At 48.0% G+C, this 23,427-nt stretch overlaps 1 protein-coding gene and 1 long non-coding RNA gene across 2 annotated transcripts; both read right to left on the bottom strand.

Annotated features, from left to right (window-relative positions):
• Window positions 1–7,978: 7,978 nt before the first annotated feature.
• On the bottom strand, window positions 7,979–16,175 carry ZNF597 (zinc finger protein 597). The gene is given in 5 exon segments (XM_086692206.1): window positions 7,979–11,998; window positions 12,000–13,057; window positions 14,891–15,017; window positions 15,780–15,876; window positions 16,027–16,175. Coding segments are annotated over 4 exon segments (1,287 nt in total). The 5' UTR covers window positions 15,813–15,876; window positions 16,027–16,175; the 3' UTR covers window positions 7,979–11,929.
• Window positions 16,176–18,896: 2,721 nt separating this feature from the next.
• Window positions 18,897–23,404, bottom strand: LOC147573174 (uncharacterized). Its single transcript, XR_015245503.1, has 2 exons — window positions 22,813–23,404; window positions 18,897–19,183 (listed from the first exon to the last, which is right to left on the bottom strand). It is a non-coding gene; the product is annotated as an uncharacterized LOC147573174 (long non-coding RNA).
• Between the last annotated feature and the right edge of the window lie 23 nt (window positions 23,405–23,427).

The raw sequence follows: 23,427 nt of genomic DNA, 5'->3' as shown, positions 1-23,427 counted from the left end.
GGTTCGAGCCCCGTGTCGGGCTCTGGGCTGATGGCTCAGAGCCTGGAGCCCGTTTCCGATTCTGTGTCTCCCTCTCTCTCTGCCCCTCTGCCGTTCATGCTCTGTCTCTCTCTGTCCCAAAAATAAGTAAAAACGTTGAAAAAAAAAAATTTAAAGGCTGAGTGATATTCCACCGTATGGAGAGACCACACTTTGTGTATCCACTCACCCGTCAGGTGACACTGGGGTTGTTTCCACCTTTTGGCTATCGTGAATAATGTGTTCCTTATTTTTTGTAAATACGTCATTCTCAGAAATCCGATGAAAAGTTTGCCACTGGGCCACGGAGCCTCGTGCGGGAGGCAACCCGCAGTAGTGTTCCCGGAGTGCCCGCACGCAGTAACGGGGCCGAGGTCTAGGGAAGGGCTTGCTCTGAAAGCGGAGCCCAGGGTTAGGGGCAAGGAGAGAGACTGGGGTGGCAGAGGGAGGGTGTCCCCAACAGGAGCGGCTTTAAGCACCTTTCGAACATCCGAAACGAATGTTGAAAATTTGGGGCTACTCGTGTCCCACTGGGAGGAGTGATGTCATGTCTGGGGGTGGTGTGTATTGGGGAGGACACCTGTACTGAGACTCAGCTTTGTCTGGGACAGGACAGGAGCCGTGTGTTCACCAGTGGGGGGCAGGGGAGGGCTGAGTTGATGGATTCAGAGAGTGACACGGTCTCAGGAAATGGCAGAGCCCAGGAAGGGACGCTGGAGAGAAGCGTGGTTCATGGGGCACGTGGATGTTCAGGCCAAAGACAGTGCTCGCAGGAGGAGTTTTAAAGCACTTGCCTTACCTTTTGGAAAACTTTAAGAAAGGCGTGACGGGAGACCCTTGGGTGTAGCCGTGTTTTGGTCTGTTCAGGATGCTGCAACCAAGTACCAGACCCCGTGGCTTACACACAACAGACATTACTTCTCCCTGTCCTGGAGGCTGGAGGATGGAGATGTGGGTGCCCTCACCTGCAGGTCGTGTTCCAGTGATCACCCTCTTCCTGGTTCACAGTCGGCCCTCCCCTCAGTGTGTCCTCACATGGTGGAAGGGGCCAGGGAGCTCTCTGGGGATTCTTTTAGGACAATAATCCTGTTCATGAGGCTCCACCCTCATGAACCTCAGAACCTCCGAACCTCCCAAAGGCCCCACGTCCTAATACCGTTGTATTTGGGGGTTCAGATTTCAACATGCAAACTTTGGGAGGGCCTCAGACATTCAGACCACAGCACCAAGTGTGCATAAACTTTGGCTTTGGACACACCTACATCCAGTCGTGGCTCTGGGTCCGCTTTGAAATGTGTTTCTTTGGCTCGGTAAGGTTTAAACGACAGGACCCAAGTTGTATGCCTCCAGTGCTCTTCGGTTCTAAGATGCTGGATTTCGAGCCATGCAGGTCTTTGCCCCTGGAGTCCTGGTTGCTTCCGTGAATACCCTGGAGAGGGATGGGCTGATGAGGGGGACCAGGGATGAGGGATCATGCTGTAGCCTCTCAAGTGCCCCACACGAAGGCTTGGTAACTATCTGTTCATCTGAACTCTTCTAATGCTGGGAAGGAGCCCACCAGGGATGGTGTTTTCAGGGTGAAGGATAGAGACACCTCTGGAGAGCACGCCCCTGTATGCTCACTTCCGAGGCATATACAGCACCAAGCAGATACTTCCCTGGGAAAGGGGTTCTATTCTAGAAGAGGGCACAAGAGTGCTGTCCGATCCAGGATGTGGAGGAATCAGAGGTCACAATGACAGCGGAATGAGATACCTGCCCTCAGGAAGAAATCGGAGGTGAGAAGGAAGTTCTTTGACAGAGAAGTTTGCTCCTACAGTAAGGGACCTCGTGAGGCAGGCGGAGGGGACGGGTGTCTAGTTCTGTCCCAGAGGACTACTCACCCTGAGTGGGCTGAGGTGCTGAGTGGGAAGTGCCCCTCCCAAGGCTGATGTGCACCTGCTCCCCTTTTCATCTGGATTTTCCACTCAGGGCCAGACTCTACCCCCACGCCCCAGCGAGAACCCTCCCACGATGTTCTGTGAAACTGTGGGACCTCTGTTCCCTTTGCAACAGGTGAGTTCTGTGGAAAGAAATAGCGCCTAAACCAGGACACCCATCTTTCTATGGTTTATTTATCTTGTTGGGAACTGCATTCTTATATTAACATCCAGCTTATTTGATTTTCACTTTGATTTACAGTGTTGAGCAAATTCTAACTCACACAGATTATTGCAAATGCTAAGAGTTTTAACAGTTCATCTTACAAGATACTCTACTATTTTGCACAGAAAAGACAAAAGCAGCTTTGCCATCAGGTCTGCACATAAATAAGCTGGTCACATAAATCATTTTCATGTCTCTGATATGTTATTTTCTGTACTACATTTAAACATATATTACAGCTTTAAAATACACATTTCAACTTTTTTACTACGAAGGTTATTTTTTACATTGCGATACAATTCAAATACTATAAAATTCATCCTTTTAAAGTATATACAGCTCAGTGGTTTTTAGGGCATTCACCACGTTGCGACATCCTTTTAAAGTAGATACAGTTCCATTCGTTTTTAGTGTGTTCACAAATACCTTTCTGAGAGACACACAAGTTCCTTTTTCACGAGGAGTTAGCTGATCACACAGCTGGCAATGCTGCTGCAGCACAACTTGACCAGGAGACAGCTCGGGACCATGGAAAAGGCACTGAGCCAAGAGCCTGAAGACCCTGGTTCCGTTTCCAGTGTTCAGCTACCAGTTACTGAGCTCTAACAGGCCTACACCTCAGTTTCCCTGTGAGAAAATCAGGTGCTTAGACAAAATGCTGTCTAGCTTTCAGTTCTCCTCCGAGCTGTCCTTCTATACCTGGAAAGTGTGGTTCTGGCAAAGCAAAGGTGACCCCCCCAGAACTCAATGTTGCAGATTCTCGTTGGAAGCCTTGGACAGGACCTCTGGGGGGAAGAGGAAGCAGAGGGGTAACATCTGTTCAGGGTACCCCCCGCCCCCACCAAGGAGAGGAGCTTATCAGCCATCACACGAGAGACTCTCTAGGCTTCTTCTGGCCCTTCCCACCCAGCATCCTGGCTTCCTAGGCTCTCTCTGCAAATCCTCCATCAGGATTACCACCTCTTGTCACCCTCTGGGTGCTCATGCTGAACCTAACGTGGGTCTCTTGGACAGGATGGTTACGAGCACTCCAGTAGCTTAAGGATCCGCTCCTTGGGAGGCATCTCTGGCCTTAGCCACTGATGGCACAATCCCCAACGATGACCAAGAGCCTCCCTGGCTCAGCCACCTCCTCGTGGCAGAGTTTCAGGACCAACAGTGACAACAGTGTTTGGGGACCAAGATCATGGGTCTGCAGGTGAGATTCCCACCCCCACGTGGCATCTTTTATCAGGAGGCTTTCTAGTTCTAGGGGATGGGGAGGTCCAGGGCACTCAAGTTTGCAGCCATCTCATGGCTCCAGGGACAGTCTCATACCAGGTGGGACTGGACCTGGAAACGTCACACCTTGTCTCTCTGCAGGGTGTGGTCAGGCATCTGGGTTCTCCAGTTTCTGGCTGTGTTTCTCTGGAGCAGGAAAAGCTTGCTATACAGGGAGTCAGCTGACATATCAGAGGCCTGCCTGAGGTTCTCCATTAGAGACAGCAGCGCACCGCCCTATGCCCTTTCCAGAGGTTTCCAACCACTAAACTCCCAAGTCACTGTTGAGCTCTCAGAAGTGTCCTCCCTCAGCTTCCTGGCCTGGTGAAATCCCGCTCGTAGCTTGACACACCTCTTCTCTGAAGCGTTTACCACAGCTGCACTGTCACACTTGTGATTAACCTATCTCCCTAGAAAGTTTAGAAAAACTGTAGATTCGAGAGGAGGCAAGACATCTTCTCTCCACAAAGCTGCCGGCCACCCAGTCTCCCAACCCAGAAACTTCCAAGTCCTCTCTGCCTCTGTGCTCTCACCCCACGAAATCGTTGCTTTTGCCTCCTGAATCTGTCTGGAGACCACCCCCTCTTCCTCGTTTCCAGGACCCCTGCCTACTCCAGGCCCTGCTCTCTCACACCACTGCACCCCCCTGCCCTAATCTGCACCCACAAAGCAGGTCTCACGCCGAGCCCCGCCCCGTCCCTCCCACGGCACCGGGGGCCCTTCACCCGCGGTGGCGCAGAAGACGGAGCGGGGAGCCGGGAGCGGTGTCTTCTCTGCGAGGCCAGGGATTTGCCTGGCGTAAGGGGTGTTTCCCCAGCGCCCCCTAAGACGCCCGGGCAGTCTCCTTTCGCCGAGCGACCCCGGTCGACACTTCCCAGCCGGACCCAGCTGCCACGGGCAACCTCGGCATAAGTGGGCGAGAATGGGGGGGGGGCGGGCACCCCGACAGGACGTACGTCGTTCGTTCCCGGGGCCGGCCGCCGCGGAGCCCTCTGGGAAATGTAGTTCCAGACGGCTCCGCCTCTAGCGCGCGACGGGAGGCATAACGCGCGTGCTTGCGTGGGACCGACCGTTAGCCTCAAACTAAAGGACTGTCTTGGAGGCTCCTTCACTCTTGTGACAAATCCTTATTTTTTTTTTTTTCAACGTTTTATTTTTATTTTTGGGACAGAGAGAGACAGAGCATGAACGGGCGAGGGGCAGAGAGAGAGGGAGACACAGAATCGGAAACAGGCTCCAGGCTCTGAGCCATCAGCCCAGAGCCCGACGCGGGGCTCGAACTCACGGACCGTGAGACCGTGACCTGGTTGAAGTCGGACGCTTAACCGACTGCGCCACCCAGGCGCCCCGTGACAAATCCTTATTGAATGCCTTCTACACGCCAGGCATCACGAGGTGCTCGAAGTACTGTTGTGAACCCAGACCATCTGCGGTCTTAGAAAGCCCAGTGTATTGGTGGAAACGGACATGAATCAAGTAATTGCACCAACAAATGTAAAACTGCAACTATAACTACTTAGAAAAGAAAAAAAAAAAAAAAAAACCCAAAAAAACTGAGCAGGAATCACGTGATGGGAAGTGACTGGGGAAGGCTCTACCTGAGAGAGGAAGGTCAGGTTCTCCCGGCTTTCTCCTGCTGTCATTTGATGGCAGTGATTCCTTAGATACCTCAAACATCTCCCTTAACCGTTACACACGTTTAAGTGTACTTTAAGGTAGACTTCATGATTATTCTCTGCCCCTTCGAGGAGATTGAGAATCTTTTTCTGAATTTTGCACCAATCATAGGTAGCTGGGCTTTAACAGCACACCTTCCAACCTTCCATAACGAGCCTGAGAATTCTTTCCTGTCTCCTGCTACTTCATAACACACCCTACAATCCGGCCCTGTTTTCTGCATGCGGAAAATGTACATAACAATGGTGAAATAATCTAGGAAAAGTGCTTAGCATCGGAGGACCAGGCACAGAACGAGTCTTTGGTTAGTGTTGGCCGTTTTCATCACTACTCCAATTGCCTGTCTACTCTGACTTGCCTGTTATTTTTGACCCCAGCCCCCAGCCTCTCTTCTTCCTACAGTATCCTGGTATCCTTTGGAGTCACCTCTTCTCTCCCACTTTGGACATGGGATACTGGTGGGGCTGACCCCAACCACAGCTCCAGGAGAGTGCATGAGAATCAGGCCTGGCCAGTGTGCTCCATCCTCCCAGCCACAGTGGTTGGTCCAGGGATGGGCTCATGAGCCAGTTCAGTCAAGTGAAACTTAACTTCTAAGAGGAATGTGGAACTGCTGGCCAAGTTCCTTTTTGTTCCAGGGTTGTCAGGGTGACAGCAGTTCCCCTTCTGGTAATTTCCTGGGCAGTCTAGCCTGCAAGTGTAGAACCATTCTGCCTGCCAACTTGGGTGCTTACTCCTCCCCAACTCAGGGGCTCTTCCAGAATGGGAACGGTACAGGAAATGAAATGTTATCGGCCGGATCCCTCTGTGCCTGTGATCTGAGCTATTTTAATCACTAAGGCTTTAGTCCCGAAAGGTTCAAGGCAGTAGGACACAGACCCAGCTCTTTCGTGTTTCCCTCTCTGTTTGTGCCGAACACAATTCTATTTGAAATTCAAACCACATTTACCTCACTTCCTTCAAATGTGGCTTGTAGCAGTTGTGCATCTTTGCTGAATTATTCTTGCCAGGCAATAGAACATCTTTAACATTTTATCCTGAGAACTAGCTTAGTCAAGCTTTTTCCTAAATTCCTTACAGCTTTTCTCGGCCACTGTTAAACCTCCTGCCTACTTGAACTGACACCACCACTGCCTATTCCCTTTCTTCCAGTCAGTCTTGTAGCTGTTATCAACAGTGTAAAAGTAACAGAGCCACAGAAATGTCCTTCTTTATGCACCATTTTAAGCACTTGCCATGTGTCTGGTCCCTGCCCCCACAGACATTAAAACATCCGTTTTATAATTACTATTCAATTTGGTAATGGTAGGTAGGGATGGGGGGGTGGTTACTGCTAAAAGAAAAAGTGTGTTAAGAATTCTTAAGAAGTAGAGCTTGGTGTATTTGAACTGAAAGTGCAGTTGGAGAGAGAGAGAGAGAGAGAGAGAGAGAGAATAAAGAAAGTGGCTGGAGTTGGCAGGGCAGTAATGGTTAGGAAGGTTGCATTGACTATTTTGGATGTTACCCTAAGGACGATGAGAAGCCAGTGGATCTAGATGTCAAGTTGGATGGTGACATGATCGGAGGTGTTGGCTGTGCTGGCAGAGACCCAGTGATGTGAGAGGTCAGAGGGCTATTTCCGTCGACCTCAGCCAGTAGTTAAAGGTGGAGCCAGTGGAAACACAGAGAATCAGTCAGGTCTGAGAGACAATTCTGAGGTAGAATCCCCAGAACTTGATGATGGAATGCGCGAGTGGAGAAAGGGAGTGTGTTGGTAGTGTGAGCAATTGTGTGTGTGCGGCGCCACATACTGGAGGCAAACAGATCAAGGACTAAAAAGCCTGAGTTCAGGGTAAGGCATGTGCTTTGATGTGTCGGAGACATCCAAAGGAAGATGTCTCACAGACACGTGAATATAGGGATCTGGAGCGCAGGGAGAGAAGAAATCTGGGCTACACATAAAGCGACGTCTTCGCAGTCATAGGAGTGGAGAAGCTCGCTTGGCGGCGGGGGGGGGGGGGGACCCTGTAGTCAGGTGAGCCCAGGATACTCTAAGTAACAGAAGCACGTTAGAATTCGGCTGCGGGGCACACAGAAAGCAGACGGAGACTGGCGCCGGGTCTAGAGAGAAGCACAAAGCGTCCCTTTCTACAAGCCAAAGGCCCGCGAGCAAGGCGTGCCCGCGGTTTCGCACTGTCAAAGCAGGGCTCGCGCCGGGGAGGTAGCACGGGCTCCTCTTGCCCTCGGGGCGGTCGGTGCCTGGAGTCGCGGGGCAGAGAATCGTTCGGTCCCAGACAGTCACACCCGTGGCGCGGAGGGCAAGACCTGAGGGACCCGTGGCAAACTCTCCCGGGCCGCGGCCCAATTTCTGCGAAGACCACCCCGCGGTGAGTGACGGGGGTGGGTCAGGGGCCCCGCCAGGACAGCCGCCTGATAACCGCCACAATTCGCGCCACTGCCGCCCCGGGAGCGCGCAGCCGCGCCACCCGAAGAGGGCACCGGAAGTGAGCGCGCGACTTCCTGTTCCCAGCCCAGCGGGCCGCTCTAGCGCGTCTCATCTCGCTGGCATTCCCGCCGGCCTGCGCCGCTTGAACGCGCAGAGGCCCTGGGAGCCGAACCGCGCGAGGGCGGCTGGTACCCCCGGCGCTGGGCGGGCAGCACGAGGGCACTCCCCTGGTTGCGCGGTCGGAGGTGCCGGACTCCGGACCGCCGCGGCGGGAGGGGACATCGAAGTCCAGGGCGGTCCCACGGTTCGCGCTGGAATTTTTCTTTGCGATTTTTACCTCCATTATTACGTGGCTCGAAGTCACTCGTTCACACTCCAAACCACAATCCCGCCAGTTTTCAAAATTCGCTGCCATGTAAAACCACTGCAGTGTAAAAGAAAAAGTTCACTTCATTGCATCATCAAGAATAGCATTTATTAGATGCCAAATCGCGTGTCAGATAGACAATCACAGCCTAGTGACAGCGTGCATTCTGGAGCTAAGAGTGATGAGAATATACCAAAATCTGTAAAATCAAAACATTAGACAGTACAAGTGCACACAACAAACATACTTCTGAGGTATTCAGAGGAACTAGAGATTGCAGCATTTTCTCAGGATTATACAAATGTACGTATATGTTATACTACCTCCACCCCCCCCACCCCCGCCCCCGAGAGTGTTAATGCAAGGAGGGATGTTGAAAACTAAAAGACAAAAAACCTGTAGTCAGATGGGCGGTGAAAAGATGGGTAGTGATCATCCTGATATTAGTTCTCTCAGTCTACAAAACGAAAACAGATGAGTAGGCATACTTCAAATAAGACCATTTAGTTACTTTTACTTTTTAAACAGATGGCCAAAGCAAAAACACTTTACTACTGAAATCCTATAAAGACAAGTTTAATGAACAATTCAAAATAGACTATTTAGATAAACTATAATCTACTTTGTACACATGTGCAGTACTGGCAGATTAAGCAAAATCTGGGGTATTAGACCGTATAACACGCTGCAGTCATCAGAACAATGCCACGTAATTACATGGAATTTCAGAAGTCAAAGACTCAAAACACCATTTACTGTGAAATGTAACTTGTTTTTGGTTGTAACTCCCTTTATACTGGGTTAGTCATTTTCTGCGTTAAATGGGGAGATGTGAATAGCCTATTAACTACTGTAACGAAGCTCTAAACAGAACTATTTTGAGTCCAACTCCTTGGGGATTAACAACTAAATTCCACCATTTCTTTAGTTATAAAATATAAACTGGACATCTGAATTCTACTGGAATAATGCTGTCTGTAGCAATGATGGCTGTTAATGCGCCATGATATTCAGGCAATCACATTAAAGACATGTTTGATACACATTTTTTTTACTCATCAACAGAAATCAAATTTGTTCAAAAGTCAATTTCTTCGTACACAGTTCTCACCCTGCATAGTATGTCAACATCCATGCTGCAAAAGGTAGTGAACCAACCACTCCTAACGATAAACTCCTGCATATATCATTTTATCCAGTATTTGTCAATACTAAAATAGTTGGCTAATATCTCTGACTTCATGACAAACTGCGAAATCTATCTCCATCAGTTGACACTGTAAACAGAAGGGTAAAAAAGCCATCATCATAAAAACAGCATGGATTTCATTGGTGAACTCACCCTTTCTTCCAACTCTTTGGGCTCAGAGCAGCTTGAATTACATCCAGCAAGTGTGTTTACGTGCAAATGCACAATAAGGCAACAATTGAAAATATGCCTCTTTCACAGTAACTGACACTCACACTGGTTTTTCATTTTTTTTTTTTTTTCTACATACTGGTCGTTAGCAATGGTTACTACACCACAAAGGCATTTTAATTACACTTCTGTGTATGTTAATGTCTTTATAAAAATGCTATTTTTCTTATCAATTATGGAGGCTTGACATAATCTTACAAAATCTAGAGAATAAAGAAAAATGTAAAACCTGAATTTAATTGTGAAGGAAGCCTCATCTGGAAAGGTGACTTCCCACAGTGAGGTGCAGAGCAGCACTTACAGCATAAAGGCTTACCCTCCCCCATACTGTCTTAGGAGCAAAGGAAAGGATGACAGCTTCCATGTCCTATGTCAGCCCCATTCTGCACAAGTGCCTTCTAAGATAGCCTTCCCTACTTCTTTCTGCAGCAACTCTGCAAGCAGGGGCTTCTTTCCCAGTTTCATTCCCCACCTTGCAACCCTGTTCATTCGGCTGAAACAGGAGAGCCCCTAATACGTGATAATGCTCCCACCAAAGGCGCAAGCAGGGGAGCTGGCAGATATTACTTTCTGGTGTTTAGCAAAGTACATCCCAAAGTTGGCTGATAAGAAATCCAACTAGAGACCATCTTTCTACACAATTCTAAGCTCCCCAGAGACTTGCTGAAGAAAACCCTGCAGATAACTTCACTTTTTAATTTAAGATCCGAAAGCCCCAGCAGACTGGTGTCTCGTATTGAGTGGAGACATCCAAAACAGAGAGTCAAACGTGACCCTGACATTCAGATCACAGGGTCTCAACTGTGGAGCTGCCAACAAGAAACAAGACCAACAAAAAGGGAGTTAGGAGTGAGCTGGGTTGGGGTCTCCATTTCCCTTACTCCCCAGGAATAGTTTCTTGCCTCTGCACAGTGTTAAGAGCTTAGAGCAGCAGCCTCCATCATTTTGTATATTCAGTTCTCAACCTGCTGTCCTGTAGAAAAACCACATCTTCCAAGTACTACTTGCCTAAAGAGGCGTACTATTGCTCATGCGGTTTCCCAGTGACAACCCCATTTTAGTCAATGCCATACTTCTATACTGTTTAAGTAGAGTAAGACCATTCTCACATCCTGATCGAAAGTCCATTTAAAAACAGCTTTGCTGATAGGTACACAGTTTTTCTTTAAAGAGAAATCGTGTATGAATGTATCTTTACAAGATTCCCTGATTCTTTAACATGAATGACCAACCCATTTAAGAGTATCTTGCTCCAATATTTATATGTAATGGCAGTATCTAAAGACTTACGTGCTGTCAGGTAGTTTGGTGAAACTCTTAAGCGTTTTCTGTATGTATTTTTCTTTGGAGATGAAGAGGGCATTTTGTTTTTTAAACCAAAACCCAACTAAAACCATAAGGACTGTACTCTGTAGAGTCTGCAGTCTCTGATCTGGTCACAGGGATGGGAATTTGAACTGGAAGTCTTGGAGAATCTTTCTTTTGCTTTATAACCATACATGTAAGTCAGGCTTGGGATAAAGCACAGGGCAGTGGAGGGGTTCTAGGATGCATGTGCACGGGGTAGCCTCCGTGATGACCGCTCTCATCCACCCAGCTCGGCCTCCCTGGTGGCTTGCGGCCCCAACACAAAGCCAACACACAACAAAATTGAAGAATGCACAACCTTTACCGTCAGAGGGACCCAAGGTTAAATGCTGGCTTCAGTACATTGCTATTTTCGTCTTGGGCAACGTACTGACTTTGACTTTACCCTCTGTGGGCTTCAGTTTCCTCATTTATGAAACAAGGATAGCCCTTTCTCTGTCAGTTTTATCCTGCAGATTAAATTAGATAATATACCAGGTTCACTAAACACCAGTTACTATTACTCAAAGAAAGGCAGGTAATGTGCTTTGGTAGAGACTTAGAGGTAAATCCTTTCAGAGGGAAGCAAGTAACTTTCACTCAAGTCCAGGCACCAGAAAGGGCTACAGTCAGACTGTCAAAATTCCTTGCAAATGAGTCAGAAAGGCCAGTGACATCAGATCTCAGAATGGGAACTCCAAAGATACTAATCAGCATCATAACACCAACCTGTCCACCTATTTAGGAACTTTCCACACCAGAAATACAAGCTTCCAAACCACTTCAGAAACTAGCAAGTGAAATATCGGCTCTCAGAACAAATGTTACATTCAGATAGTTATAGTCAAAAAAAAGCATAACACAGAGATGCATTACTTTCCTAGATACGAGATCTGCAGAACCGGCAAAAAATAAAACAAAATTCTTCTCCTTCCAGAAGTTAACTTACAAACCATGTAACAAAATTAAAACAACTCCAGCAAAACTTTCAGTTTAATGAAAACTGAATTTAAAAAAAGTTCTGTATCATTATCTGGCTCATCCTAATGGTATCTGAACAGTGAGTGAGTTACTGAATCCTGGCTTCATTCACTGGCTGTGACAATGATTATGCTTCCTCGGTTATAAAGTAGAAATCACAGTGCCCAAAGCAAGGTTGGGGTGCAGGGCGCGGAATGTGTGTCACGTGTCTGGCATATAAAGGACAACTCCTCCCTGGTTTTCAGTACAGACACTGGAAAAGCAGAGTAGGAATGCAAACTGGCTATATTTACATGGTGGTTTTCTTATGGGTTTGCTGATGAATAACGAGATGTCTATTCAACCTGAAACTTTTTCCCACACGTGGTACGTTTAAAAGGCTCCTCTCCTGTGTGGCTCTTCTGGTGGCATGCGAGCTCTGAGTCCAAAATAAAGCTCTTTGTACATGTTTTACATTTATGGGGCTTTTCCCCTCTGTGAATGCTCTGATGGGAAATAAGCTCAGAGACACGGAGGAAGGTCACTGCGCACTCAGGACATTTTAAGGGTTTGAATTTTGAGAACAAAAGCAAATTTTCTCTGCAGTCACCGCAGTGTTCGGCGTCGTCCTCACAGTCATCCTCGTGGCCCTGCTCGGGGAGGACAGAGTGTGAGGGCTGTCCAAAGCACTTCACACACTGAGTGCACGGGTACTGGGTGGCTGATGTGTGCGTTTCCTCACGCAAAGCAAGATTTGTCTTCTGACCGAAACCTTTACAACAGTCGGTACATTCACAGGCTTTTTTGGCAGCGTGGGTTTTCTGATGCTGTGCCAACCCTGGGGGCCACAAAGAACCTCTCCCACAGATGCCACATGTGTGGGGCGTCTCCTTTACGTGGCTATTCATGTGCCGAGACAGATGTGAGTGCTGGCGGAAGCTGCTGCCGCACTCAGCACACTTATAAGGCTTCTCGCCAGCGTGGCTTCTCCTGTGTGTCCTCAGGTTAGCTCTGTGATTGAAAATCTTGCCACAGTCACCACGTTTATACTTCTTCTCTCCTGAATGAGTTTTCTGATGCAAGACAAGGTATGAATTATCACTGAAGCTTTGGTCACATTCAGGACACTTATACAAATTTTTGGCTTCTTCCCCAGAAAATTCAAGAATTTCAGAAAGTGCTGTAGTTTCTAGACATTGAGGTGGGTCTATTAATGGGGTATGGTTTTCGATGGTAACTAATAGGCTTATGAACCTTTTCTTGCAAGCAGGAGTTCCACCTGATACTTTCCTTTCAGGGTCTCCACCTCCAGTCTCAGAAGATTTTTCTGGGTAATAGACAAGGGGCACAGCAATGGAGGAGTTTTCTGGGGCCAGTTCCTCAACTCCCATAGAGTCTAGATTTAACTGCTGAGTAATCTCAGTCTTGCCTTTCCCTCCTGCAGATAAAAACAAAGCAAAACATAGACAGCACCCTCAGGTGGTACTGGGAAAGAAGCTAGTTACACAGAGGACCGAGAAACTGTAGACGGCTTATCCTAGAACCCAGACACTGATACACTGTACAAAATCAGGCCAGCAGGCTCTACTGGCTTCCCCAAGGATCTGGTGGTAGGTGAGCCTGTGAGGGGTGGAAGGAGAAAAGAGCTATAACTAAGTCAGGGTCCAGTGGGATAGGAACTAAGGGCACTCTTGGTACACACTGCCTACAGGGGGTTTCCAGTTAGTCTCCTATGTCTCCAGAACTTTTCATCATTTATGCGATCTCAAGTGACAGCTGAGCAACCACAACTGGAAGAGAGACTGGGGTTCATTTTGAAGAGAGAAAAAGAGAGAGCAAGTAAGGATTTTTCTACCTAGCAGAGAAACACTGTGCTTATTACAAATAGTTTTATTGTCACTAGGAGAGTTCTTCAAAATTTCTTTACCTCTCCCCGAGGAAAGATCAATGTAGAGCTGCCATGCATGCAGCAGCCAAGTAAGAACCAGTCTCGCTCCTAGGATAGCTAACAAACCTTGGGCCTGCCAAAAAGCATTCCTTTTTAACATCTGTCCAAATATTCTTAATTTATAAAGCCAACATGTCAATACAAAAAGAGTCTGTCCTTCTGGAGAAACAGCCCTATGATTGTCCCAGTGCCCTGCCCAGGAAGGGTTTCTGGGTTGCAGTGCAGTGTAGGAATTCAAATGATACCCAATGGTTTTACTGACTCGAGGAGACCAAATTCAGGGATGCCAAGATGGCTAAGATTTGACAGCAAAATACTGGGGACAAGACAGGTGCCCAGGCAGAGCTCTGGGCATCTAGATAGGGTCCCCTTAAGACTTTGGCTGAGTGTTAGTCTTTAAGTGCATGTGAGAAAACTACCCCAGACTGGAAAAAGAATCATCAAAAAGGGATAGAACAAGCTTCAGAGTTCACACAATAGTTCAATAGTTCATGTTCTCCACCAGCCAAAGTGGAACACACAAGGCATTGGGCAGTATCCTCAGAAAGACTGCCTGAGCAGCAGGTCAGATCAGCCCTAGACTAAAGGCTGCTCTGAATACACCCCAACAAAGCAAAAAGCAAGCCCTGAAAGGATCACACTGATCTCAAATAACTTAAATGCAAAGTCCAAAAATACTTTAAAAAGTACAACAAAAGCCAACATCCAACAACATGAAACTGACAATGTCCAGCATCCAAACAAAAGTTATTAGACAGGTAAAGAAGCAGAAAACTATGACCCATAAGTAGGAGCACAATCAATTAACAGAAACAGATCTAGAAATGACACAGATGGTAAAAATAGAAAGAATGTTAGAATACCTGTAACTCTGATACGATATAGTTCTAAGAGTCAATCCTAGTCAGAGACAAACACCACTCCGGCATGGGAACGTTTCTGCATACAGTTCCCCTTAGGTGAAAAAGGCATAGCACCCCTTTAAGAGTAAATTAATTTTGAATCTTTAACAAATGATAGTAACCTACACTCATGAGGTTTTGCAAGTAAAACTGTAAACTGACTATAACAAATATTTGGGAAGATTAGTAGGTACTGCCAGGTTTCATGCAAAACCATAGTCACTGAACTAGATTGGATTTTGTCTTAAGAGATCAACTCATCCTTTGAAAACCGCAAAGTTCTGTCATGCAAGTTCTTATCATATCCACATAGATCACCCAGATAGGTCCCACTGCCCCATACCAACATGTCAACGAGACATGAAATCCTGCTCCTAGAACTGACCAAAGTTCCAAAATGCAGGAAAAATAACTGCCTTACCCATCAAGGCCATCTCCTCGAAACACTCCTGTGTAGTGTCTCTGCTGAGGGACCTCTGGACAGAGTGCAGACACACACACTCCTCTTGAGAAAAAAACACAGCCAGATCCTCAAACAGCATCGGTCCCTGAAACAACATTAGAGCCCATCTCAGGACAAAAGGCCCCAAGGCCACCCCCTCACTCAGTGTAGGTGGGGAAGAGCTAGAAACATCAGACCAAGGAAGAAACGGGCTTGGTGTCAAAGGTTCCTGAGTGCTGAGGATGATGTATAAACGGGTTCTAAGGGGGGGGGGGGGGGGGGGGGAGGGGAAGAGTGGTGTAAATCGCAAAGGAGTGAAAATAGACATAATTTTTGAGGCAGTGGTATAAGGACCAAGACGGTGAACTGTGAGAAGTTCTAGAAGAGACTTCTACTCCTTGCTAGTCTCTCTCCTTCCACATGACACTCACTGCTAAGCTCTCTTTAGAATCACATCCAGGCCTTGTCCTCCTTCGTTCAGTTTACCAGTGTTATAAACCAATAGAGCCTCGATGTGATTAAGAATCACCTGGGGTTTTGTTTGTTGTGTTTGTTTCTGTATTTATTCAAAAGGTGTGGGGTGACCCTAGAAATCTTCAGTTGGAGCAACATTCCAGAAAGACACTTTGAGATACTCATAGCCTTTACCAATGGGCCCTGCTCCCAGTTGGCGGTTCAGAAAGATTTTGAGGAGCCATTTCTCCCAAGCGCCTGGTCTAGGAACAAAGACAGCTCGGTCAAAGGGCTTTTGGGGGATGAGGAGCCCTCCCACAGAAAGGGGCGTTCCTAACCCTCTTCCAAAGAAGGACAGGTAGAGGCTGGAAAATATCGAGAGGAACGGGGACCCCGAGAAGGGACCTAGTCTTACCTGGGCCCCGGTTGTCGGGAGCGTGGACTCCATCTCGGGGTGGGGGTGGGGGAGGGGAATGCCTTCCTCAAGTCGACACACTGACTTCGGGACAGATCTGGGAGGAGAGAGAATAACCCCCAGAGGGGCCAATTGCCTGCACTCCCAGGGCTCCCTCGCTTTTCCAACCCCTTTAAAACCTGAGCCGACCGCTCTTCGTGGCTCAGCCTCGGAGGGGCCGATCCCGGGCCGGCCAGGTGCCACCTACCGCTGTGAGACTAACGATCCTACACAATCTCCCGTACCCGGAGAGAAGGAGCAGAGGCCGACGCCCCACTGACTCTCCAGACCTAGAGCCAGAGGCACTGCTAGATTCCCACGCTCCTTTACGTGGGAGCTGCCGGGAAAGCCTCCGGAAACGGCACGCCCCCTTGCGTTTTCGAAACTCTGCCCTGTGATTGGCCACCGCTGCCTCCGAAGGGGCAGTCCTTCTCGTGTGTTGACCAATCGAGCCCGCTAAGGGAGGACAGCTCTCTCACGGAGCGTGCTGGGAAATGTGGTTTTTCATCCATCTCTCGAAGCAAGTATTTCCGGATCCGCTTCCTGGGTCTCCGGGGTGAGCTCCTGCCCGCTTACCTGCAGGCAGGTAAGTGAATAGGTAGGGTGTGAAGAGATAGGGTGATCCCAGAGCGACATAACGTTTCAGGGAATAAAGAAAGCAAGACCGGGAGACTCCAGAACCCGAAAGACTGTCGGCCCTGAAATGTGGGTTCGAGCGGCAGTGTCCCCTGTGGATCCGAAACGTCGGTGCGGACGGGGTGAGGTGAGGGAGTGGCCAGGAGTGCACGTCCTAGTCTCGGCCTGCGCAATCAAGTCCGTTGTATCTGGGGCGGACTGTGGGGCGGTGGAGTGAAAAGGGGTGTCTTCTGCGTGGACAAAGTTCAGATCAGCTTCGGCCGGTTAGTAGTCTCGCATGCGATGTTTTCTCGTGACCTGTGGCTGCAGCCCAGCTGAGCCAGATCAAGCTCAGCCACAGCGAACCTCAAGCGGGAATAGAGCAATAGGCTTGCTTCGTGCGTGAGACACGTATGCCTCCTAATACCTCACATTCGTCCGGCCCCATCGCCACATAGTTTACACTTGACGGACTGGGTGCCGTGGTGTAGGGATTTGGAATTTAACATTGAGCTCCTTCCCACGCTTTGCCACTAATTGCTTGGGGTACCTTGGTTAATATTACAACTTTGCTTTTCTCAGCTTCAAAGAGCTCCGGATGCTTCTCCTCAGAGAGTGGTTTCAAGTAAGTTGTCCGTTTACAAAGGTGTCGATGTTCAAAGGTGAAAAAACAATTGAGATAATAAGTAATAGAAAATTCTGGATAAGTCTCAGTATGCTTTCTTATTCTGGTGTCAAGCATGTGCGTGTAGCTAAAGGGTTCCTCAAGAAATGGTTGCATGGTAACCGGAACAGAGTCATTGGAATTGACAAAATAAGTAGTGGGAATGGGAGGAATATCAGCTAGTGTGGTTTCAGTTGCAAGTAACAGAAAACCCAAGAAAACTATGTTCAAAAGTAGGGCAGGTAAAGGTTGGTTAATCCAGTTTGTCAGTGACACCAAGGTCCCAATGCCTCCATGTTTCTCCTCTGCCATTCTTGGCATGTTGGCGGAGGTGACAATGGAATCCACATAATACATGCAGATGTGCAGTGTACCAGGTACCTACCCATCCTAAACCAGTCATTCTCAAGAGCAAAAAGACTATAGCTATCGTAATTGATTTTGATCAACCGTGGTTCACCGCCTAGCACTGGTGGAAGGACCCACCTTCCCCTGGCCTTTGACCCTCACAAAATCATGGCTCCGTTGGAAAAGAGAAAGCAGTAGAACAGATGTCGAATAGATAACTAAGAGCGTCCGCCTCAAATGACATCTGTGGACAGCAAAGAGCTAGGCCTTCTGGGAATGGGTTACAAAAGAGGTATCTGGGGGTCCCGGGAGGAAGGAGAAAGGTTGCGAAAGCAGAGGTGGAAGAATGAGAAGGACAAACTCGGCTACTCGCCAGACGGAGTCAAGGCAGAGATGTGCAAGAACAGCTGACAGCCTGGTACGCGGAGGTCTAGACTCAAAGCACATTCATCATAGAATCACGGTAGTGCTCGAGCAGTCGTCTTTCCCCCTCTTCCTTTGGGCTTTTATTTAATGCTATTCTTATATCAGGGATATCTCATTCGGGGCTCACATTCTCTTGATTTTGATTTCTGGCCCTTTCACCAAGAGTAAGAGGCTCTCCTGGCCCTTTCCTTTGAACTTTGGTCTCATTACAAAGATATAAGCACAGTTTCCAATGACCAGAAGTGAAATTGTGGTATTAACTCAATGAATAACCAGAGAGAGAGGGCTACCTCTGAAATGGGAGAGGAAACAAAATCTTCCCTAGACCTTCTAACTACCAGAACTATGCAAGTAGATCAAGAAGGGAGCTTGAAAGCTTGCGGGGCAGCTCTGTGGCTCAGTGGCTTAAGTGTCAGACTCTTGATTTCAGCTCAGGTCATGATGTCACGGTTCATGGATTGAGCCCCGTGTTTGGCTCTGCACTGACAGTGCAGAGCCTGCTTGGGATTCTCTCTCTCCCTTTCTCTCTCTGCCCCTCCCTCGCTCGTGAGCCTCCCACCCCCCATTAAATAAATAAACATAAAAAAAATTTTTTTTTGGTAGAGCACAAGCAGGGTAGGGGCAGAGAGAGGGGGACAGAGGATCCGAAGCAGACTCTGAGCTGATGGCAGCAAGACCAATGTGGGGCTTAAACTCACGAACCATGAGATTATGACCTGAGCCGAAGTCAAAATGCTCAACCAACTGAGCCACCCAGGTGTCCCAATAAATAAACATTTTTTTGAAAATAGGGATACAGGGGCGCCTGGGTGGCTCAGGCGGTCAAGCGTCCAATTTCAGCTCAGGTCATGATCTCACCGTCTGTGAGTTCGAGTCCTGCGTCAGGCTTTGTGCCAATAGTGCAGAGCCTGGAGCCTGCTTCAGATTCTGTGTCTCCCTCTCTCTCTGCCCCTTTCCCACTTGTGCTCTCTCTCTCCCAAAAATAAAATAAAAATAAAAGATAAAATAAAAACAGGATACAAAACTATATGTAAGACAATGTCATTATTAAAAACATACCGAAGAGAGCAATAAGGACACGTGCACATTTTGAGTGTTCATCTTGGGTTGGTGAGCCAAGGGTAATTTTTTCCTCTTTATGCTCGTCTATATTTTTCTTATTCCAGTGGGTGTGCATTTCTTCCAAAATTAGCACGGCAGTTAAGGCAGGAGTCTGGAGTTGGGCGGTGTGGGTTGAAATTGCTCCCAACACCTTAACAGCTCTAACATCTTGGATTCCTTATTTAACCTCTCGAGGCCTCAGTTTCCATCCCTGCAAAATAGGAACAATGAGCATAACTACCTCATGTCATTATTAGGATGATTAAATGAGATACTATGTCATACAACACCTGAGCATAATAGAAGTGCTCAGAAAGTATGAGCTTCATAATTGAAAAGGTTTTTTTTTTTAAGTTTATGTATTTATTTTGAGAGACAGAGACTGCGCAAGTGGCGAGGGGCAGGGAGAGAGAGAATCCCAAGCGGGCTCTGTGCTGCCAGCACAGAGCACAACATGGGGCCCAAACTCATGAAACCACGAGATCATGACCTGAACTGAAACCAAGAGTAGGACGCTTAACCAACTGAGCCACCCAGGCGCCCCTGAAAAGGTTTTTAAATAACATGATGATACATTGGTTCTTTAGCAATTAGGTACGTTGTTGTAGTCCACACAGAGCTTCCTGTAGTGATGTGTTTCCCGGGAGCTTGGAAGGAGAATTAAGGCTGAACTTTGAGAATTACACTGAGAAAATGGAAACGAAATCACATTTCTGTACAAAAAAAAAGTAACCTCAAGCAAAACCTGCAAAGTTAATCAAGTTCTGATTTAAGGGTCTGAAAAGGGATGTATTTTTTTTTTCAACGTTTACTTATTTTTGGGACAGAGAGAGACAGAGCATGAACGGGGGAGGGGCAGAGAGAGAGGGAGACACAGAATCGGAAACAGGCTCCAGGCTCTGAGCCATCAGCCCAGAGCCCGACGCGGGGCTCGAACTCACGGACCGCGAGATCGTGACCTGGCTGAAGTCAGCCGCTTAACCGACTGCGCCACCCAGGCGCCCCTGAAAAGGGATGTATTTACAGAGGGGTCTAGTCAGAGTGGAATCAAGTGGAAGAAGAGTCAGCAAGAGTCTGGCACCCTCTGGCATTGCTCAGACAAAGGAACGTCGAACGTGTGGGGCAAACATTCCTACACTAGACAAGATCTCCCTTAAGACTCTGTTTCCGTTCTTGTATACTCCGTTTACCAAGAACGTTCTGATTCGCAACGTAGCTTCCCAGGAATACTACAGAGGAATTGGTGTCTGGAGTGGGGATAGGAGTACTCCAGTGACCCTTAACCATGAACAGGGGGACCAGCATTTGGCTTCAGCCTCAGTCTTTGTGAATCCGAGCCGTAATCCCAGTCTTAGGGTACACTGATGATATAAATGGAGAACGAGACCCTGGCACTCAGAGTCAGAGAGAGGGAAACCTACTTGTCACCGTATCTCCTTTGGTTTGTGCTTCTGAGAATGTACCATGAGCATGGCACGCATACTTCTCAAACAAATGTTTTATGTCAGAAGATCGCCCATCCCCCTGTTAAACCAAAACCAAAACCACATGTTGGACACATTAGTGAAAATCAGATAAAGAGATATAAATGGTTAATAAAAATAGGAGAAAGTGATCACACTTACTAAGAAATACACATTAAAATGAGATCTTATCACTTAGATGCAGAGAGGTAAGGAATGATAATACCCCATGTTGGTGATGCTGTGTGGGACAGGAGCGTTCTCAGGCTTGGTGTCAGAATAAACCAGTAAAACTGTTCTGGCAGGAGTTTGTTTCCAAATTGAAATGTGGCCAATTAAAAATAAGTTTGGGGTGCCTGCGTGGCTCAATCAGTTAAGCGTCTGACTCTTGGTTTCAGCTCAGGTCACGATCTCAACAGTTTTGTGGGTTCAAGCCCCACTGTGAATGTGAAGCCTGCTTGGGATTCTCTGTCTCCCTCTTTCTCTCTGCCCCTTCCCCACTTGCACTGTCTCTGTCTCTCTCAAAATAAATACATAAACTTAAATAATTTTAACCAATGTTCTAGGAATTTTTCCTAAAGAAATAAAATGGGGCACCTGGGTGGCTCAGTTAGTTGAGCATTTGATTCTTGATTTTGGCTCTGGTCATGATCCTAGGGTCATGGGATGGAGCCACATGTCGAGTTCTGCACTGAGCATGGAGTGGGCTTGGGATTCACTCTCTCTCTCTCTCTCTCTCTCTGCCCCTCTCTCTGGCTCATTCTCTCTCTCTCTCTAAACAAAAACAATAAAGAAAAGGAATAATCTGCAGTGTGTGCATGTTTCTGTACAAAGTTGTTAGTTGCAATAGTAATACTGTTTATAACCTGAATGTGTGTGTATTGCTGGGGAAACCTGATCGCCGGCCTCTGCTATCCCCCTCCCCAACCCTAGTCCATTTGAGTAGCAAATAAGGCCCTACGTAGGTAGTATCACTCAGGATTGGTGTAAGAGAGTAATACCCAACTTTGTTCCTCTATGTGCCAGATGACAGCCTGGGAACCAGAGGGGAGAGGTGAAAATTTAAATGCCTTGATTTCTGGAGAGACCTTGACCTTGGAGATTCATAGAACAATAAGTATGTATTACTTCCAAAATTAGAGTGATGAAGCCAGGGCTCGGGGAGGGCAGAGCCAGCCCATGTAGATGGTACTTTGCTGCTCACTCTGGCCCAGAGAAGCCTGATTACCTCCTATCTCCAAGGCTGGAAAAGAGTTCTGGAGCAGAGGAAGCAGGAATTGAGGGTTTCCCTTCATGTACTCCCTGGAGTACTGCCTGTGCTTGGCAGCTTGGAATGTGGCTAATCTACAGGAGTAGCTGGCTCTCCTCAAGGGTAGTGCCTCTAGAAATCTCTCCGCTTGATCCATGGCCAGGGGGTGAAAAGAGCCACGCGGAGGCAAGAGAAAACAGTACACCCGAAGAGGCCTTGCAGCCCAAGGGAGAACAGACTGGATTCTCAGACAGATAACCGCTCCTGGTGAAACAGAACTAGAGGAGACAGATAACCACACTACCCAAATCACTGAGCCAGGAGAGAAGGGGCCGAGCTTAAATCATTAAACCAATTAGGGACCAACTGGAGGGTGGAATGTTTTTGTTCAGAGGACAACTACCTTGCATAACCCTTGTAGCAATAGGTGGTATCCTTGTCCCGAGAATAAAAGAGATCCTGTGTTAGAAGCTTAGCACAGTGTTTGGCAAATAGTAAGCCTTAGGAAAATAGTTACTTTCTCATTTGTGTTTAGAGAGTGTTTTTAGGGGCACCTGGGTTAAGCATCCAACTTTGGCACGGGTCGTGATCTCATGATCTCGTGGCTTGTGAGTTTGAGCCCGGCCTCAGGCTCTGTGCTGTCAGCTCAGAGCCTGGAGCCTCTGAGAGGCTCCAGAGCCTGGAGCCTCAGATTCTGTGTCTCTCTCTCTGCCTTTCCCCTGCTCGCGCTTTGTCTCAAAAATAAATAAACGTTAAAAAAAGGAAATATAAGGTTGCTTTACATAAGTCAAGATTCTACCAGACACTACGCATATTATGTCGACAACGGATTATTCCTTGTTGTTTTACATTGCATTGTTCTACTACTCTTGATCTATTTATACCAATTACCTTTAAAACTTTAGATACCTTTTGCTTTTCAAAATGTTAAAAGAATATGCTTTTAACTTTTTTCTAAGATAGTGTTACTTTTATTTAGACTTTTAATCTGTCATAACGTTTATTCATTTGGATATAAATTAAATTCTTTTAGGGTGAATCATTTTAGCCTTTGGCTTTAAGCACATCCTTCTTATTTCATCCTTTGGCTATGTGGACCATTTTTACTTGAAGGCAAAGAATAAATACCTGACCTAAAATTACTGTAAGATTTTGCTCGGCACGGGTTCCCTAGGAATAGAACTTGAGTTCGATCTTGTGATACAGAGCCTCCGGTCCCTTGAGTGCGACCGACCCCTGCCCATTGGCACGGCGACAGTTCTCAACAACAACCTTTGTGAAGAGACGGACTGGCTGCAGGCCGTGTCGCCCGGCAGGAAGCTGCTGCCCGCCGGCCGGGTCGTCACCCACGCTTCCCCGGCTCGACGCGGAAAAGCCCGAGCCCCAAGCCCAGCCGAGGGGAGCGTTAGTCCAGGACTGCAGGGCAGAGGGCAATCCTGGTCTCCGGAGCCCGGGTATGTGCGCGCGGGGTGCTAAGTCGGCCCTAAAAGGTCCGAGCCGGTGGGCTCCCACCCGCGTTGCACCATTCCAGCCAACTCAGAGGCGCCCCGGTCGGAATCCGGCTCGTCTGCGCCTGCGCCGGCCGCCGGGCCTCACGGGAAGGCTGCCAGCTCCTAAGATGGCGGCGGCGGCTTCGGGCAGCTGCGGCGTCGGGCGGAGGCGCCCCCACGTGGGGGCCGGTGGCCAATGGGCTTCCGGCCTGCGTCGCCGGCCGGGCGCGGGAGGCGGAAGTGCCGCGGGCCG

This window comes from Puma concolor, chromosome E3 (assembly GCF_028749965.1).
Source record: "Puma concolor isolate L17-30 chromosome E3, mPumCon1.1.hap2, whole genome shotgun sequence".
NCBI lineage: Eukaryota > Metazoa > Chordata > Mammalia > Carnivora > Felidae > Puma > Puma concolor.
This window is presented reverse-complemented; position numbering and strand designations above follow the sequence as displayed.